General features: G+C 33.0%; 1 protein-coding gene across 2 annotated transcripts; it reads left to right on the forward strand.

Annotated features, from left to right (window-relative positions):
* Window positions 1-436: 436 nt before the first annotated feature.
* Window positions 437-6,023, forward strand: wdb (serine/threonine-protein phosphatase regulatory subunit widerborst). Of its 2 annotated transcripts, none has more exons than XM_017610144.1 (9): window positions 437-642; window positions 715-1,045; window positions 1,114-1,858; window positions 2,730-2,929; window positions 2,995-3,189; window positions 4,153-4,343; window positions 4,417-4,750; window positions 4,823-5,052; window positions 5,317-6,023. In XM_017610144.1, the coding sequence occupies exons 3-9, from the start codon at window positions 1,720-1,722 to the stop codon at window positions 5,654-5,656; spliced, it is 1,629 nt and encodes a 542-aa protein (XP_017465633.1). In that variant the 5' UTR covers window positions 437-642; window positions 715-1,045; window positions 1,114-1,719; the 3' UTR covers window positions 5,657-6,023. The 2 variants fall into 2 exon arrangements, with proteins under 2 accessions (XP_017465633.1, XP_017465632.1); XM_017610143.1 differs by having other exon boundaries at window positions 696-1,045; window positions 5,317-5,656.
* The last annotated feature ends 15,352 nt before the right edge of the window (window positions 6,024-21,375 follow it).

A 21,375-nucleotide genomic window follows, 5' to 3' on the forward strand; every position in this document is an offset into this window, starting at 1 on the left:
CCCTTGTGCACAAGTGCGCTCGGGTATAAAAAGCGGTTTTCCTGTTCAAAACCGGTTGTTGTTGTTGTTGTTGTAGCAGCATACAAATTCCCCAAAGACTTTTTGGGGAGTGTTGCTGGAGTGACAGTCCTTGGCCAGATATAAATCTNTGCTGGAGTGACAGTCCTTGGCCAGATATAAATCTGGGTCGTTCCGGTTACGTAGACCCGACTGTCGTGGGAACGGTTCACGCCCCTGCTTATAAGGCTTACACAATTATAAGTTTATACGGTTTACAATGCATTTATAAGGTTTGATGAGTACCCTTTTTATATTATTTCTACTATTCATTGCTTCGAGTTAGAGAAAGAAGCATTTAAAGTATAGCCGGACGTCCAATGTCATAAAATAGTTCAACTTTTAAGCAATACCACAATTTTTAGCACATCGATAAATTTTCTATTTAATATTCTTTTTTTTTTTTTAGTGAGCTGTGATGAAATAATGGTTTCCATTGCTCTGGTTAGCTGAAAAGGATATCGATATTGTTCTCTGGTTCGATAATTTACAATACAATGTCGGCAATAAAGTTGTGTTGACCTTGCGAAAAGCAAATTTCAATACCACAGGGACACACGGGCTGTTGAAACCTGTTACTGTCAAGTGAGTAATGCAAAAAATATGTAATAACGTATATTAATAGTGTATCAATTAAGTAACTCGCAATTATTCTAGGTAAACGTGTGTCCAAACAATAATCGAATTGACAAACAAGCAACAGAAATTGGACGTAAAACACAAAATAAAATATTAAAATAATCAATACAATAAATTAGTATAAAACTTCAATAGAACTGCATTCAATGTGCCATTTCATCTGGAGATAAGGTTCACACTATTCCCAACATTTATTATGTGTGTATTTAACGTAGATGCTTAAGTAAAGTATTAGATACCAAAAAGCTAAGGATACGCAACAGAAGAATTCCCTCCACTTAACAGCGTCGAACAACAAAATTATCAAAAAGGCAGTTATATTAATAACACCATTTGCACCACTATTAAGGTAATCTTATAAACTTTGGAAACATTTAATTACTACCACTGAATCTCCTTTTATTTATTTATATTCAGATAATCTCTGTCTCATCTAATATACTTACTTATCCATAACTAAAGCTTACAGTTTGTGCTCTACACTAATCAATGTTGGTTGAAATTACTCTCCAGAACTCGAATTTATAAAATGTATAAGATTTGAGAAAATTAAAATTTATTAGATTTGAGAAGATTATAAATTCAACGAATGGTAGTTCAAAAAATAGAGTTAATGGCGTATTAAGATATCTGCATGCTTATAAGTTGATTACAGCAGAATTCACCTTACCAAGAGGCATTTCAACAACAAAGAAAAGAAAATTAATTTGATACAAAGATATACATACAACACAAGAACATCTAATACTACGCGGGTCATCAATTCGGGTTTGAAATACATTTTATAACACGGCAGTTAAATCGAGCAACCTGCAAAAAGGAATTCTACGTAATTCGCTGCTACATACATATGTATATCGTGTAGGTAGATGTGTATATGACATCGTTATAGAACGCTTAAATCTCTAAACTATTAGAAGTGACGCCCATCAGAATCTTCTGCTTGAAATTATTTTATCTAAAACCAATTCGCACGAGAGGTGGACATAAAAAATACAACTGGAAAATATATAAAGCAAGAAAATGTCATCGGGAACATTTGTTGATCGAATTGATCCATTTGCTAAACGCTCGTTAAAAAAGAAAAGTAAAAAAAGTCAGGGTTCCTCGCGTTATAGAAATTCTCAGGATGTGGAGCTGCAACAGCTGCCGCCCTTAAAAGGTAAATTTATTTCAAGCATATTTATGTATGTATGTACATTATGGTGATCCTTAAATGTAGGAAACAAATTTTTACATCAGATTTCCTAAGCCTCAACCCCTACTACGATGCTACTATAGTCGAAGATATCACATATAAATGTAGCTTCCGATTGGAGAGGGTTAAGGCGTGTCGCACAGGGGGCAAAGTTCAGATTCCTCTATGGAGACTCAAAAAATTAAAATTATTTTTTTGCGCTTAATACACAAAATTGATACTACTTTAGTCGAAGATATCACATACAAATTTTGGCCCCGATTGGAGTCGGTTAAGGCGTGTCGCACAGGGGTCAAACTTCAGATTACCCCATTAAAACCTCTCAACCAACTTTATATTTTTATTTAGTATAGATTTTGGGTATTAATTAAAAAATATATATATTTTTAATTTTTTTTGAGTTTCCATAGAGGTTTCTGGCCGTTGACCTCTTTGCGACACGCCTTAACCGACTCTAATCGGGACCAAAATTTATATGTGATATCTTCGACTACGGTAGTATCGATTTTGAGTAGTAGATGAAAAAAAATGTATTTTAATTTTTTAAGTCTCTATAGAAGAATGTGAATTTGTCCCCTGTGCCACACGCCTGAACCGTCTGCCATCTGAACCCAAAAGTTATATGTGATATCTGTGTTTCGCCGTAAGAACTAAAGCGGTTCGAATTAGTAATTTTACAAATTTCAAACGATGTTTTTCCATATTTTGTGTTAGCTGCGTGCTATGATCTTTGCCGCAAACCATCTACATACATACATATAAATATTTAATATATCTGCATTTGGCTTTTGGTAGCATCAAGAGATGAAGTAATTAACATTAAATCACTTTTTAGCCGATTGCTCGAGTTTGGAACAAGAAGAACTATTCATTCGCAAGTTACGTCAGTGCTGTGTATCTTTTGACTTTATGGATCCAGTAACGGATTTAAAGGGGAAAGAAATTAAGAGAGCTGCATTAAATGACCTCTCCAATTACATTACACATGGTAGAGGCGTGCTCACGGAACCTGTGTATCCAGAGATTATACGAATGGTGAGCACCAGGAAAGGCTGTATTGGATGTGAATTAAAGCAAAGTGATTTTTTTTTGGTTTTCAGATTTCATGTAATTTGTTCCGCACACTGCCCCCCAGTGAAAATCCCGACTTTGATCCAGAAGAAGATGACCCGACACTTGAAGCCTCGTGGCCACATTTGCAGTTAGTCTATGAAGTTTTTCTGCGTTTCTTGGAATCGCAAGACTTTCAAGCGACCATAGGCAAACGTGTTATTGATCAGAAATTCGTTTTGCAGGTGAGCTTAAATGTCACTTTTTGCCAACTAATTACAATAAAAATCCTATATGAAGTATTTAATTAAATTAATTTTTATATTGTCATGTCTCCTATTCGATGGGAAGAAAGACTGCTGAGTGAAAGATCGCCCTATCTCGGCAGCCAGTTAAAAAAAGTCCTATCTCAAAAAACTTTACAAGAAAAACACCCTATCGCAGAATTTGGTTGAAGAACGCTTTATGTTGTTGTTGTTTTTGTTGTTGTAGCGGCAGTACTAAGCCCCGCCTATTTCGGGTCAACCATTGTCAATCATTGTCGTCAAGCTCAACTAACGGAAGGCCCAGGAAACGAGCTATTTCAATGGCGTCGGTTGTAGCGGCACTGCTAAGCTCCGCCTATTTCGGGTCAACACTCAATCATTGTCGTCAAGCTCAACTAACGGAAGGCCCAGGAAACGAGCTATTTCAATGGCGTCGGTTGTAGCGGCACTGCTAAGCTCCGCCTATTTCGGGTCAACACTCAATCATTGTCGTCAAGCTCAACTAACGGAAGGCCCAGGAAACGAGCTATTTCAATGGGGTCGGACCAAAGGGGGCGGGGTGTCAGTTGAGTCGGATTGAGCTGACATGTGAAGAGGTGGTAGGTGTCATGATAGGATTCTCCACATGCCGGACACTATCTCAAAATTCGGTTCAAAAACGCCCTATCTCACATAAAAATGTATTGAAAATATGTTGTTATAGGGCGTTTTTGAATCGGCAGCTGGGATAGGAAGTTTTTGAAACGAATTCTGAAATAGGGCGTTCTTTAACCAATTTCTAAAATAGGGCGTCGTTCAAACAGTTTTTTGAGATAGCGCGTTTTCGAATTGGCTCCCGACATAGATAGGTTCCACTCAGCAGTCGATATGCGCTCACAAATTTTTTCTCATACAAAATCTAAAATATATATCTACTTATTTCTTTCTTCCATTGAAAAACAGCTTTTGGAGCTCTTCGATTCCGAGGATCCACGTGAACGCGATTTCTTGAAAACCGTTTTACATCGCATCTATGGAAAATTCTTAGGATTACGCGCTTTTATACGAAAACAAATTAATAATATTTTTTTGCGTTTTATTTACGAAACAGAGCATTTTAATGGCGTCGGCGAATTGCTAGAAATATTGGGCAGGTAATATATCAGTTCAACAACATCATCAAAAAGATTGGTAGTCAAGTTAATGCTTGTATATATTTATTTACAGCATCATTAATGGTTTTGCCTTGCCCCTAAAGGCCGAGCATAAACAGTTTCTTGTGAAGGTGCTATTGCCTCTGCACAAAGTGAAATGCCTCGGGTTATATCACGCTCAACTGGCATACTGCATCGTACAGTTTCTTGAAAAGGATCCATACCTTACCGAACCGGTAGTACGTGGATTATTGAAGTTTTGGCCAAAAACATGTTCGCAAAAAGAAGTTATGTTCTTGGGAGAGATCGAAGAGATATTAGATGTTATTGATCCCCCGCAATTTGTGAAAATACAGGAGCCATTATTTCGTCAGATCGCCAAATGTGTGTCAAGTCCGCATTTTCAAGTATGTGCATACATCACCTCGATATTCTGAATTTCAAATCGAATCCAATATAATATTTTCTTCATATTTTAGGTTGCTGAGCGTGCGCTTTTCCTTTGGAATAATGAATATGCAATGTCATTGATAGAGGAGAATAACGCCGTTATTATGCCGATTATGTTTCCGGCGCTGTACAGAATTAGTAAAGAACATTGGAATCAAACGATCGTTGCCTTGGTTTATAACGTGCTAAAGACATTCATGGAAATGAACTCGAAACTTTTTGATGAACTAACAGCCAGCTATAAAGCTGAGAGACAAAAGTAAGTTTGCTGCCTGCATTCCTGCATTTTTTATACATTTCATGACGGTGAAATATTCTTATAACTTTGATGAGTGATGTCCGTCTGTTTATGGAATCGTCCGCCTGTTATGAATCGGATGATTGACTACAATTGCTCCGTTTATGTAGCCAAGATATTTTGAAATTGAATATATTAAAGTATTCCGCAATCAAAGACAGCATTTTCCCAATTTCTTATTATATATCTATTTTTTGATTGTACTATACTAATTTTTGCTTGCAGAGAGAAAAAGCGCGAGCGAGATCGTGAAGAATTATGGAAGAAGTTACATGAATTAGAAATAAATCGTGCAAAAAGCGGCAGTGCCGTTGGCACGGCAGCGGCTAATTCGGTGCTAGGAGCTGGTGGAAGTGGCGGCAGTGCCGCTGGCTCGCAACAAACCATCACCTCTTATCAGCAGCAACAATCGAATGCTAGCATGGCAAAAAGTGAAAGCAGCGGTGGTTCTGGTGACAACAATCCTGCCTTACTTAGCGGCGGTGCACAAAGCGGCAGTACTTCTTTGAACGCCAGTGGTACGAATGCATTTGCCAAAGTAAAAGCGGAAAAAACAGAAAACTAAACGATGAGGCGAAAAAGAATGGGGAAAATTAAACAAACAAACAAGCTTAATAATAGCATAGGGTGGTGTTAAACCGTAAAAAATAATGCGTATGTAAGTAAAAAGAAAGGAGAAAAAACTTGCATTTGTGCGCCTACAACCCAGTGTAAGCCACAATGGGGCGTGAGCATATTATTAAGTAAACTTGGAGTCCCTATCGAAATAAAGAAAAAAACAAAAATAAACCAACAATTAAAAAAAAAAACTACACCAACATGATCAAAACAAAAGCGTTTCACCACCATAATATCCGGCGTCATTACCAATGATAACAGACGACAGAACTATGTAGAAGCTAAAATGTTGATTATAAAATAAAATAAAAAAACGATGTCGGAGTTAAGAGCAACGGAATGTAGATGAAAGGCAAAACACTTACAATTGGGATCGTGGTATTACATAAACAAAAGGAAAGCGTATGAAAAGCATAAATATTAATATTATATTATGAATATAAAATACCTATTATTTTACAATTAAAAAAAAAAAAAAAAAACTAAATAAAATAATTAATACAAGTATATGAGGAGGATGAAAATGCAAATAAAATAGAGATGAAATGCTAGAAATTGTTACCTAACTGTAGTACAGCGAGTCTTTCACATTATAATGATACTACTAATTCTACATTTAACCAGCAACTCTGTGCTCTAATAGGAAAACTGTGCATCCTGTAGACATTCTACGTACTATGTATTCAGTATTGTATAGTTGGCGACGCAATTAAAGCGCAGGCGCATTTGCTAAAACACTCAACTGCGTTTAACAAACTATTTGTTTAATATTAATATGCCATGCCATTCACTAGGTTTCAAACTCACCGTTAAACACGTGCTTCTCTTTATTGGCCAGTTGGCAGTGGTTTTTATTTACATATGTACATCTGTATGCCATTATAAATTGGTTTTGGTATGCAATTAAAAAAAATAATTCTTCGACAGCTTCTATGCAACCTTGTCTATTGATTGGGTTTATTCTTTTAACATAAAATACAGTTTTTCTACAATAAGATAAATATCTCGCGTAAAAAATAGTGGTACTTATAAATGCAAAATAAATACAATTGAGCAGTTATCCACAGTTTCACATAAACTAAAAATGTTGAAATATTTAAAAATCTCGAATCCCGCGCATCGACGATACAGTAAGAAATAATTATGTACAATCTATTTTCAAGTAAGGAAAATGTCATACACACATGCATTTAGTGAAAAGTGCGATTTGGATCGTTGTTATTTCGAAACTAAAGAATACCGCTATGTAAGTTTAAATAAAACTAAATCAGGAGCATTAAAAGTTTGAAAGAATTTTGCGTTTAAACGAACATTGAGAAGCTGAATATACATATGTTGTTTAAAGAAAGGGTTCTTGTAACTGGACCGACTGCTACAAAACTTACTGTATTTAAAACATAATTCATAAATGCAAAAAAAAAAAACTAGCTTACTAGTTTAAAAAACACGATGAAATTACACAAATAACCATGCTTGCGTACATATAAACACAATTAAGCGGAAAATGTTGAGAACTAGAGCTGTGCGTGTGTATGTGGGTACGAGTGCTATAGACATTTTTAAGATCTAATGTATTAACTACAGAAAAATTAAGGGAGCAAAATTTAACTAAATGCTAAAATTAAAAATATTAATATTACGCATATTATTATTACATATTCGTACATAAACATAGCATTGTATGAAGGGGCTTACTTTTTAGGAACACGATTGTCTTTTTTTGCTACCCTTTTAGTTGGATGCAGTTTTTCAACTGTTGGGGTCGTTTGACATGTTCCGGCTACTGGAACCCTATTGCCTGTTTCCCCGGCACAAAATATTTGTAACCGCCCCGCCTTATTTGAAAGCGTTGATACTCGTTTCACATGTTCCGGTCGCCGGATAATAGGCAATTCACATACACTTCATACATATGTATGTATACAAATCTGTGAAATTTTCCGTTGCTTTCATTCAGGTGTGTATGTATTACTGCTACAAAGCTCGCGACATACTTGTATATTGTACTTACATACGTACATACAGTGTTCCACAAAAGTCGTCGTACAACAATAATAATATATGAGGGTCAGATAGAAATTATTCTAAAAATTTTATAAATACAGATATTTTATCATATACTCACAGCAATAAATTGCCTTGACCATACATATATGGTACTAGCAGATTTTAAATTAATTTTAAAAATTTACACAAAGATCCTTGTACAGCTAATTAATAGTCCGTTAGTTTACTCGTCATTGATTTATTTTTATATCAAACCCATTTTCACACAGCAATTTAAATTAAATTTAAATACGCTTTTATTAATAAAGATGCCTGAAAGGTATTGCTTTCATCAGAAGGAAAACTTTTTATTAACTTACGCGCAGCACATGTGAAATCGTTCACAGAAATTGCGCAATTAGCCTTTTGCAGCCGCTCTTATAATCAAAGCCGTGATCGATATATCGACATCCACAATATCATGGAAAAGCGATAATCGAATAATAATAGTAGTTTATCTGCTACTAGTCGACACTGGCAATAGGGGTGTATATCATGATAAAAACATAGCAAGGTAGAACCGTTCTCTCATTTTGTCGGCCATGATTTTTCTTTTGAAGTTTGCCAGCAATTTAAAATCATATAAAATTGAAAATAAAAAATTGAAATTGTTCGAAATTGTTGTTGCTTGAGATTGAAAATGAAAATGTGTGTGTGAGTTTGTGAGTAAATTTAAAAATTAAAATGTTTAGAAACGTCAAGAATTTTAAAAGTAACTCTCAGCGGTTCTACCTTACTATATTTTTATCATGGTGTATATCTTCTTCGTTGAGTTTATAAACATCATATTCGGTTCAGATGAACACCAGCACTTTTGGAGGGGGCATGAGGGCCCTTAAGCTGTCAATTATGACAGTTGAAGTCTCAATAATTTAAGGCTGTGTACTCGTATGTACTCAAGTGAAGCTGCAGTCCAAAAAATCGACATTTATCGGAAATTTAGCGGTATTCTCCATTTTGAAACGGAGATAGTAACGACATAGAAACATTCGTTATCGCATTGTTAAGAACTAAATTAAAATGATTGTCCTTAACTAATCTTCGTTGTTTCAATATATTTTAAGAAATCGTAGTTAAATACGAAGCGACGATAAAAATGACAATGACATAGGAACGGAAACATCAACGCGTATTGGCACGGTTATTAGCAGAAAGGTCAAAAGGTCTATGCCGGACAGGCTTTTCAAAAAACTAACAAGTTGACGATTTTTAGTGTACGCAGAGTTTTGGGGACTGGTATATGTATGTATGTACTTTTGTTTCTATCTTTTTTTTGTATTAGGATATTATTTTAAAAACTTCGGGAAAGAGAAGTGGATGAACAACAAAGTTATTTTCTAATAAAGTTGAATGTACGTAAACTTTTGTGGAATACTGTACGAATGAAAATCATTAATTGCTACTAAAGTTATTAATTTAGGCTAAACATAACGTAAACGTACGTTGCATTTTATATAATAATCTTTATTTTTACAATTTTGTACACCTATTCACCACTCGAATTGAAACCATAATTTGTTATACATTTTCTTTTTAATGAATTTAAATGTTTTGAGCTAAATATGTGACATAAAACGAAATAAATTCTGGCAAAATAACTTGTCTGATTTGATCAGCTTATCCTTAGAAAATTATAATTATTAACTAAAATTACGACTTTACTCATATTAGGGTGATGCCATGCGGAGGGTCACGGGCTGGATTAATCAAAAACTGTTACTTTAAATGCAAAACGAAAAAATTGAGAATGAGAGCTACACCACATGGCCGGAGCAATCAGTTGAAAAATTATCAGCCGGTATAGTACCGATTCATTTCACTGAATTCTAAATATATTTTGTTGCTTGCTCCTTTTTTGGGAGAAAAATTTAAAAATTGTTTACTTATGATACTTTCCCGGAACGGGAATTCTTTTTGTATTTTTAATACTTTATTTTCTAAGTTGAAATACCATTTAGTAAAACTTCAATGCAAATTACGCCAACATAAATTTTGCTGGAATATAAATTACATTAGCATTTTCAAACACCAACAATTGGCAGCCATTTTCATGTAGTTTGCATTGCATAAAAATGTAATGTTCTGAGATTCACTTCCGAGTGAATTTTAACCAGCCGATTCAAATTGAAGGGGGTTGAAACTCACACTGATGATGGTCTTTACTGATTTTTTAATATTAAAAGTTTTGTGTTCAGAAATGCATCAAGCCAAAGCAATTTCTTTTTTTTAACTATAATTGATGGAAATGCGCAGCCACGGTTAAATGCCGAATTGGAACTTAGTTGCGCAAATAAGGCTTTGGCTTGAGGAATTTATGACCACAGCCCTTACAGCTGTGATTGATTTATGCTTTGAAGGTGCATTTAATGTCAAAAAGTATAGTAAGTACATGGCCAGAAAAAGTAGTAGACTCCAAGTCGATTCAATTTGGTTTGTCTAAAAATATATAAATGCTTGGAAGTTGTTTTTGAAATATTTTGGCACCTAGCGAATTAATTGTAGATTACAAAACAAAGGTTACGCAAAATGTGTGATTTTGTGCATTTCTAAAATATTCATAAAAGAACTAGCATTATCTATGAAAACTACACCCAAATATGTATCTACATATGTACATAAAATGATTTAAGTTTAATTTAAAGTTTTAATTGCTTTGGATTTTATATCAAAAATTTAAAATAAATATTTCTTAATGAAGTATCCCAAAAACCCGAATGTACTTTGCATGAAAAACATAATAATTTACGCACAAGCTTTTCAAATTTATCCGAAATTTTTTCAGAGAAAACGGCCCTGAATATTTTTTTCTTTACAGCAGTTAGGGTTTTTTTGTTTCGCGCAAATAAAAGTAAAAGCGCAAGTACAAAATTGATAAAAGTGGGTGGTCCACAAAAAGTTAACCGCTGGAATTAAGAACAAATTATTTTGATTGAATGTTTACTTAATTTCAACATTCGTTTGATGCGCTGAATAGTTATACTTAATTGATCAGTCTCCTCCATTCCTAATCATAGTTTCAAAACTTGGTGATAATTTGCGCCAAATCACCAATAAATATTATTTAAAACCATACATACACTGCACTGAAACAAAGTATACAGCAAATTTTTCACAATATATGCCAAAATTTTTATTCTAATTTTTTTCCGCCAATTTCGTATAAAAATATGATTTATGCAGCAACAAAAAAACAGAAATATAATTCCTACACTTTGTGCAAAACTTGCGAAAATTCAGCAAATTTTCATGAAAAGTTCGGAGTTAGTCAAAAATCGCGTTGCTTTTTGAGCATTTTTTTTTTGTTGAAGGTGTTTTGCATTTTTTCCATATAAAGTATTTTCGAAAAAAAATGTTTGTATGTACGTGAAAAAAAAATTTCCAAAAATCTACGCTAATTCTTAGCTATTTAAAACTTGCTCTTTATTATAATGAAATAATATGATCAAAAATTTGCATGAATTTGCTGAATTTTCGCGAGTTTTGCACAAAGTTTAGGAATTATACTTTTATGTTTTTTGTTGTAGAAGAATCATATTTTTATACGAAATTAGCGGAAAAATATTAGAATGAAAATTGTTGCATACACTGAAAAATTTGCTATGCTAATACTTTGTTCCGGCAGTGTATGTGTAATCGCAGCTTATATTCAATATCCTTTATATACAATATTTACAAAAATTAGATGCTGATATAAAATCCACGAATTTACTGTTGAATTGCAAAGTAAAAAATGACATCAGTAATGATAGTAAATAAAGTCCCAGATGGGCTCTAACATCAGAAAGTTGTTTTTGTGATAATTGCAGATAGAGGATATTGAATAAATACATATATAACGTCTGCTGAGTGGACGATCAACCTATTTCGGAAGCCAGTTCGAAAACACCCTATCTCAAAAAACTTTTCAAGAACGCCTTATTTCAGGAAAAACGCCCTATCTCCGAATTTGGTTCAAAAACGCTCTATCTCACTTGAAAATATATTGAAAATGTGCTTTTGAATCGAATTCTGAAACGTTTTTTTAGATAGGGCGTTTTCGAACTGGCTGCCGAGATAGGTCGATCTTACACTCAGCAGTCGATATGTTGTAAAAGTTCTTTCTATGGTGCTTTGGATCGTTACTCTTTTGTAATAATAAACAAGTCTTGATATTCCTACTCGTGACATTTCTAAATTGAGGTTATCAGCAATTTTAAATTGGCGCCGTTTCACTGTAGGTTCGATGAGAATTTCAGCAAATTTCATTTAATGAAAAATGTTACTCAAGTCAATATTTTTGTTGCTCAAACCTGCAGATGAATGACTTGCTGTTATTACAAATTTAGATTTTTTCTGGCAGTGGAAACACTATCCGTGAAAAGCATGTAAATATACATAGGTGACAAAATTTAAATATTTAGCAAAACAACAACAAGCGTATTGCCACGAGGCTTATGATATTCATATAAAACCTTATTAGAACAGTGGAATGGCGGAAATTTATACCTCGTCAATTCGAAAATCTCGAATCAGCCTCATGCAAGTATCGTGCCGAGTGCAAGTCGTTTTTCTAGAGCCGAGTCGTATAGAAAATTGGATGGCATTGCCTAAAAATTCGAGCCGACTAGTGTATTAAAGCAGAAAAACTTGACAGCACTGGAAAGATTTCGAGGATTTTCGTCGTTTACTGATTTCTGCACGACATTAAGCAATGCCAATATCGTCGAGTCGTACATTTTAGTCTATTTACGACTTACGCAATGAGGCTGAATAAATCGTAACTATCGGTTCATCCCTTGGCAATATCGCATAATGCGGACAGCAGTTGTACGTCGAAAAAATAAATCATAGTTACAGTGACCAGATTTCTGTGGACAAAAATCGGGACATTTCTAAAGCATCGAATCCGAACATACGATTTTGTTTTTAGAGTAAAAAGACATAACATCTTTTCATACAGTTTTATTGAAGACAAAACAAAGGAAAAAAAACTTGAAAAATTATCGCAAAAATTTATACACACAATATACTATATGGTGGTGAGAATGTAAATAGGGAAAAGACATTTCAGCTAGTTTCCGATACATTCTTTGTTTACAAAATGTATATTGTTTATTTTTTAAATATAGCTTACTATCTAAAAAAAAAAACATGTAAATCAAAATTTCACATTTTGTAGAACATTTACAAAAATTCGACGAATTTTAACAAATGTTGCTAAAAGTGTTAATTTTTTTGAACATGCAGTTTGGTAGCCCATTAAATTTTAGTATAAAAAAGTGCAAGTTCAAAGTAGCGTTGTCTTACCGTTGATTTCGTTCGTTCGCGCATTTTCTTCCATAAAATGTATGTTCGAGATTTTTTTGTATGGAGAAAATGAGCATCACCTTCCACAAAAAAAGAAACCAAAAATCAAAGGTGAGTCCTAGTTACTTAAAATTTGCACTTCGTTTTACCATTATTAATATTAGTATTATTTTTTATAATTTCACTAAATTCAAGTTAGAATCGTTTCATTAAGCAAAAACTAAACAAAAATTACACAAAAACCTTAAAAAAAATTACAAGAATGATGACTGCAATATAGTGGGAGTACCAGTTTGACAGAATAAAACATAACCAAAAATCATACAAATGATAGATGTCTATGGCTATGTCTGTGGCTCGTCTTAAGGGAGCCCCTATAATCTAGGTTCTTTGTGATAAAGAATGTGCTGCCACGCTCGTACGAAACATTTTGTATGGGCCGACCAGAGTACAGGCAGACTCTTGGTAAATTAATAAAGAAGACATTGAAAATCGGGATTCAATCGGTACAAAGATGAAAAATGGGGACACTTATACGTAACGGGACAATTTTCTCAAATCGGTACTGTCCCGCCAAAATCGATAATGTACCACTACATAAGTAGTATCACTTTGTATATACATACATATATATATGTTGCCAGATAACTATTACGAGTATATTTTGGAATTGAAAAAAATTCGTTCGGGTTTTTGTTGCTTTTTTATCTCTTGCTGAATTTTCTTGCTACCAGCAGCATCGGTGCAACTGTTAACAGAGCGTTCCAAAATACCAATAGTCAAGATTTTTTTTTTTTTAAATATGCCTTGAATTGTAATCGAAATATGCTACCCTTAAAAGAACGTAAGAAAATATATACATACATGATATGTAAGCATGTACTGACGGTTCCGCGTATTTTCTGTCATTTTGTAAGTGATGCCATATCTTCAAATATAAGTAAGTGAGTAAAAAGAATTAAAAAACATACGCGGGCCTACTAAAAAAATGACGATTACTCTTTGTCGTTGGGAAAAAACATACAGTTTCTTCCATATAAAAATTCTGTAGAGCATACTTCGTAGGCAGAAAATGCATGACACTGTCAACAAAATAAATTTTCAAAAATCAACGGTTTTTTTTGTAGCCACTTGAAACTTGCACTTTGTCATATTAAAATTGCATAGGCTACAGAATTGCATACCCAATATTTTTACCTCTTTAAAGATAGTGCATCCCTTTGTTGACGTTTTTTTTTTATTTACATAAAATTTGAAAATCGGATTTACTTGGTTTTTGTTGTATAATATGCCATAATTAAAAAAAATAATAATAATGAATATTAAATAAACAAGTTGAAGACTGTAAATACTAAGGATTAGGAGGGTGCGCTATTCAAATGACGAGGAGTGTATCTTTGGTGTCAGTAATAAATAAGATAAGAATATAGAGCCACAACAAGGTCCTAAACCTCAAGGACCTGCCAAAACACGGCACTCCAGGCCTCCACAGGATATGGAAGCAGTTCTTAGCAGGGGGCCACGGACGTGGGCACCCGGGCAAACGCGGGAACACGGCTACCTGACGTGGACGAGGCAGAACTTGGTCTGCCTCGGGAGATTTGCATCACCATACCCCAACTCCGGTCTGGATACTGCAGCAGGTTCAAGTCGCCAACTCTATGCTTACGTAATACTTGAAGGACCCCTAAAGGGGATGGTAAACTTACATATTTATTCGTCATTCTGAGATTTTCTTGCTTGTTTCTGTTCTCCGTTTAATGAAATTTCATTTTTTATTTAATTTGCTTGACCTCAGTTAATTACTTTTCAATTGACGACGCTATACATGTAAATACTATATTGGTCAATGAATTGAGTTAAAAGTCCCCCAACAGCATTGTATGTAAATAAAATAACCTACTTACATATTGTTACTCCCAAAGAGGTACCTCTTTTAAAGAGGTAAATAGTACGTTCACGTCTATCATAATCTGAAAAATGTGTTTTTACGTGACGAATAATACGACATCGTATGTGACGATTAGAGTCACCAAAAAAAAATAAAATCAAAGATCATCGCGAATTTTTAGACATTTGAAATTTGCACATTTTTATATTAATATTTAATGGGCTATAAAACTGCATAACTGAATTCTTCTTAGAAATTCGTATTACAAAGTTCGGGATTTTGCTGAAACTTTGCAGATTTTCTTAATTTTCGTACACTTTTCCATTCTTGGATTTAAATGGGGTTTGCTAAAACATAAGCCATATTTCAACACAAAATTAATAATATGATTTTAGCATGTAAAACATTGCGAATATTACCAAAAAAGAGCCGTACGCTCAATCTTGTGAGTAACAGTATATGTATGTATGTATGTGTATATTCTACTTCCAACCTAAAGTAATCGGTAGTAAACAAATTACAAAAAAGCTCCATCTCGCGACCATAGGCATAACAGCTTTTCATTTTGAGGAAAACAGTCGAAACCAACTCTTTTAGCATTTAGAATATTTTTCCCCTTCGAGTTTTTTAAACAAGAAATTTTAAGCCCTGGCAATTGTATTAAAGGTTTTAAGATACTAATGAACTTTGACTTGAATGAAATTTTAAAATGAGAAAAAACTATACTGATGGTTTTTGCGAACTTTCTACTTATAATCTAATATTGTAATAATTGACTTCGAGCCGGCAAAATACCAATATAAGTATAAGGGTAAATATTTTTGAGTTTTGTATTGTGTGAAAAGTTGAGAAGACTTGCAATGAAAAAGTGGCCCTGAGTCAGAGCACATAAGTACTGTAGATGTATGCAGCAAACATCGAACATTTCTCTAGACCCAATCATACAGAACCCCGCCCCCTCGTTAAGTGGTATTGCTGAATTAAACAAAAAAAAAAAAAAAAAAATATACATACATATATCCATTATTGGCTGAAAAATCATGCACATTTCCAATGTAGACAAATATAAAAAAACTTTAAAAATATTCCCTTGGCATTTAAGACAGCTGCATCTCAGAAAACAGCTAAAGCAAATTTTTGTAAGCAAAAGAAATAAAGTAACATTAAGGCATTTAAGGGGAGTTTTTTTTGTGAAAATTGCTGACTAAATAAAACAAAAACAATATACGGAGATATTTGCTAAAATGTTATAAATACCAAAACATGAATGTATGAAAACTGTGAAAATGGCGGAAATAATGGCATGATTGAAATCCAATACAAATACTTAGTATGCATATGTATGTAGTTATCAAAAATGAAATTATGCATAAGAATAAAACGCTTAATCATTCGACATAAATATATTAAATAAATGAAGGAAAAGAAGTAAAATAACATTAAATACATAAAAAAATAAGTAAAATAATAACATACACTCTAAACATACATACATACATAATGACGACAATTACATACATATGTACATATGTACTTGTAAAGGGAGTGAGCAAAATAGTTACATACAGTATATACAATACATATAAATATAGTTATAAATAAAAGTATGTGCACCGAAAACAAAAACGACATAACATGAACAACATACAAAACTAAATAAAAATCTATGGCTGACTACAGACGAGGCAACCATTGGAACAACCAAGGCATGGCTGCTTCGTGTGTAGTCCAGTGGTTCATTGAAATCGTGTCGCCGCAACCTTGTCACACGAAATATTAACATACATACACCCCGCGACAAAATGAAATGTCACCCGGGGTTTGGGCAATTTATTTTTATTTTTTCTTAATAAATTAATTTTTTTTGATTATAAAAGTATAGCCCATTGTCTAGCAAAAACCATGTAAATCCAAACCTGAAACTGTATAAAAATTTAAAGAAAAAACAACAAAGTTTCATCAAAATTTCAATGTTTTTTGCAATTTTAAGAAAATGTTTGTGTTTTCACTTTTTATTTTATATGGAAGAAAATGCGCAACAGCGTCAACAAAAAAAAAAAAAGAAAAACAACGGCATTTTTAGATAGTTCAAATTTGCAGTTAATTGTACTCGAATTAAATGAATACTCATACTCAAATATTTTCTAATAACTAATGGTGATTTCATTTCTTGGTAAAATGTTTACCCTTCCCCGGTGCAAAATGTGTTTGATGGCACACTCAACCCTGCAAAAAGGCATGGTTTGGCCTTTTTGTCATTGTCTAGCTCACGCATTTCATAATATTGTCGTCTTAAACAACCATCTGATTTTCAGGGCAATCATCTCCCCTGAGAAAGCTTCACAGGGCAGAGAATGTGCCACTTTTGCCTTAAAAGAATGTGACATTTTAAGAAATGAACTCAAAATTTTCTCACCCTTTGCTTCTAATTTATAATCGAACACGAAAAGAGAATGGGGCAATCGAAAGGTCAACATTTTTTGGTAGAAAAGAAATCATCATAAATAAAACAAAATTCTAAATTTGGACTTAAATGGTTAAATGGCAAAATGAGCGGATTTTGTTAGAAAATGAGCTATACTTTTATAAAAAAAAAAAATAATTAAAATCAATTTGAAAAAAATAAATAAATACCAATCTAAACCGGGTGACGGTATCATTTTCGATATTTGTAGTCGGTTGCTTCAATGTTTGCCTCCTGTGTAGTCAGCATAGCATAAACATACATAGTTAAACATATGTTTTTGTCGTTTTCAAATCCAATTTCGATAGCAATTGGATTCTACAACAGCTCTGATAGGTACATATGTATGTATGTATGTTCATATCGTCACCTGAAGTGCTAAAAGACGTAACAAACAACGTCACTGAAATGGAAAAAGTTGTGACTAATATATTTTTTTTTGCATGAACCGATGTGGGGAGGTGTAATTCGATGAAATCCATTTGGATCAATCCAAAAGTGACTTTAGAATTTTTCTTAGGACCTTTTCATTTCAGCCAGGATGTTGTTACGTCTTTTTGCATTTCAGGTGATGATACATATATTAAGTGTAAGAAAATATAACAAGTTTTGCGTTAAGTTTTTCGTTATGATAATAATTATGTATGAACATACAACATATGTATGTACATATGTACGTACATCTAAAAATACTACTAAACTTTTTATTAAGATAAAAATATGCAAATATAAGTATGTAAATGCATATCGTTACCTTAATTCACAAAGGCCCTAACCAATAATTTTTTCGAGACCGCGTTTTGGTAGGATATATTAAAATACACTTTCACTAAAAATTTCAAAGTGTTAGTACCAGAAACAACGGAGTGATGCGACTTTCTAAAATGCTCTATCCGTATACATGATTTGATTTTTATAATAGGGTTGTTCAGGATGTTGTGGAAATGGTCTTGATTTTGCAATCGGAATTGCATTTGCAAATTTTATGCTTGCTGCCATGGCAACAGCGTGCATTTTATTGTAGTGAATTTACAAATGCACCGAAATATGCAAATGCAAGATCATATGCACAAGATCTTGAACAGCCCTAATGTTTTTGCTTTTCCTGCAAAATTAAAAATTTACTAGTTAGGGCCTTTGTAAATTAAAGTGACGATAAGTATATTTAAGATATTCTAATCTATTGTCCGCAACAAAATTACGGCGTACAAAAGTGATCAATATACGATTTCACTTGCCTTTGGATAGCACAAGCGAAAACTAACGTATATCCACATCGGTGTAAGGACCAGTTTATAATCTAAAATGTTTCCCTTTTGTGGCTTTGAAGTTTCGCGGCTTTGAAAATGACAAAAGTATGAACAACACATGAATATGTATGTATGTAAATAGTAAAATAAATCGTAGTTTAGGCTGACCTTTCTATATAGCCAATCATATCGGGTAATACGATAGCGTTTCGCTCGTTTCGAAAAAGTTTGTCGCTCCAACAAATTCGCTTACTTAAATATTAATTATATAGCCAATCAAACTAAGGATTGTGTCAAACTGGGTGCTCAAAAATATCACGTTTATGTTTACCTGAGAAAAACGGAACTTAACTACTTATCGGATTAGCATTGTTGAAAACCAAGGTTTTCTGTATTAATTTTAATTAAAAAATTTGGTATTTTTAGTGCGTATTTAACAATTGATAACTGAACCACTTACAAATGTTTATCTACACAGAGAAAAATATGATCCATATAAATAAGAAGACGGAAGACAGTCTTCTTATTGATTTAAGTGAAAATTCTTATTGATTTAATTAATAAGAATATATGTAAAAAAAAAATCATAAAGAAGCTGGTTGATTGCATCATTTAAAAAGAAGCACTTCTTAATTTCATGAAATTTCTTCTTGAATTTATTGTAAGTACTTCTTCTTCAGTTTGTGTGTTGTCTTCTTGAATTTATGAATTTTATATAGAATAGTCTCGGTAAGTAAGTCGTTCAGTAAATTTACAAATCCTAAGTCGAAAACTTTTTTTCTGCGAATAACTACGGCTTTGCAAATTCAGGACTAATTTAAACATTTTCTGAGTTTTGATTGTACATACATAATTTTTAATTTTTTCAAATATTAACCACTTCAAAGATTTTAGAAATCATCACCCATTTCAATGGGCTTCTGAAATGAGACCCTCGTATAGAGAAACAATAAATTAGACTTCAGCAACTTCTGTCCAGCGGTCAAATAACCATGCAGTGGTTGAGCCTTAATGCAATAGGTGTTGTAGGGGGTTACTTTTATATGAAACTTGCCACACCTTAATGCATACACGAGATCAACCTCTGTGTACTCTAAAAGTAGTGAATTCAAAAAATTTTAAAGTCACTAAGAAGTTCTTAGCTTATGCCAACATCTGGTCTTATTCTTTTTTTTTCTACAAGTATGCTCCCAGTTAGATCACTTTTGAACACACGGAATTTGTGGAACAGTTTAATTAACTTTATTTGATGATATATCCAGTAACGTTAAGCGCAAATAAGCCCAAATCAGCGAGCATGGTGAAAGGAATTTAAATTTTCCAGTTTTTCTTTTAATCTTTTGTAATTTTAAAGATTGAAAAAACGGCATTCTCATTTCCTCTACAAAAACAAAAAAACAGAAACCTATTTGTGAGAGTATTTGGCTGATATATGTATTCTATTAATCTTTCTATTTTTCTTGTTTTCTACGGATGCTCAAATTCACGTCCTATCTTTATGTATGTTGTTATACTAATATATTGAGTCGTCAAAATATGCTGATGCATACATTTCATGCTCAGAAGCGAACACACACACACATACATCATTTCATCTATCTGAAGTTCATAGTGTAGAAAGTTGAATAAGTGGATCATCCTCGATCATTATGAAATTACATACTACATAGATGTTAAAGTAAAACTACAAAACATAAAAATAGCGGCACAATGCGAAAAAGGCGCAGTTACCTTTTTTCTTGATCCCGATCACAGGAAGATATATACTTATGTATTTAGACTTTTTTGTTGTACATGTTTGTATGTAGTTGTATGTAGTTTTATATGTAAATGTGTTTTTACTAAAATAAAATAACAAAAAAAAAAAATATTAAAAACATAGACCAATTTTCTTTTGGTATGATTTTGAAATAATAGGTATACATATATAGACACAGCAAAAATAACAAATATAAAACAAAAAAAAAAATAATATACATCTACATATATATACACACGAACGAAATAAAAACACATGTAATAAAAAACAATTTGATGTAGCAAAGACGAAAATTGCAAAATAAAAAACTAAAAAAAGGAAACCACAAAAAATGCAGAGCAAGAGTCTAATTTAAAGTATATTCGTAATGTTACGTTTAAGTAAGAATTATAAACATTTACGCAAACAATTATAACATATAATAATAATTGATATACAATTCTAGAAGGAATGCAAAATAATATATATATATAAATATATATATATACATATATATAAATAAATGAAAAATATCCGATTAGTACTAAAAAAAATGTCGGAGTAATCAGGAAAAAAGAGTATCTTCGAGTAATGGAAGATAAAAAAATGAATGAATATTAAAATGAACTGGTCTATCAGGCCCGGAAACAGCAAACGAGTTAAAAGTATCGAAGATAGGTGCCCTGAAAGCAAGAAAAGGGAATCGCAGCAATGGCTGGTTGCAAATGTTTTTGCTGAAAGCAAAATTTATCACATAAGAGAAAATCAATCAACAATAAATATAAAAATTATTAAAAAAAAATCCAACTTAGTTTTCCTTAAACATGACAGTCGGAGTCTTTTACAACATATGAACAGGGCCGACCTTAACCTATTAAACGCCCGGGAGTCATGAATTAGAAATTTTTCAGAAGAACAGAAACATATCTGTTTCACAACCATTTTCAGTACTTTTCTAGACGAATAGCCGCGGAAAAAAGTATAGACAGAG

This window comes from Rhagoletis zephyria, unplaced genomic scaffold (genome assembly GCF_001687245.7).
Source record: "Rhagoletis zephyria isolate East Lansing unplaced genomic scaffold, Rhagoletis_zephyria_1.1 Rzeph_scaffold_00285, whole genome shotgun sequence".
Lineage (NCBI taxonomy): Eukaryota > Metazoa > Arthropoda > Insecta > Diptera > Tephritidae > Rhagoletis > Rhagoletis zephyria.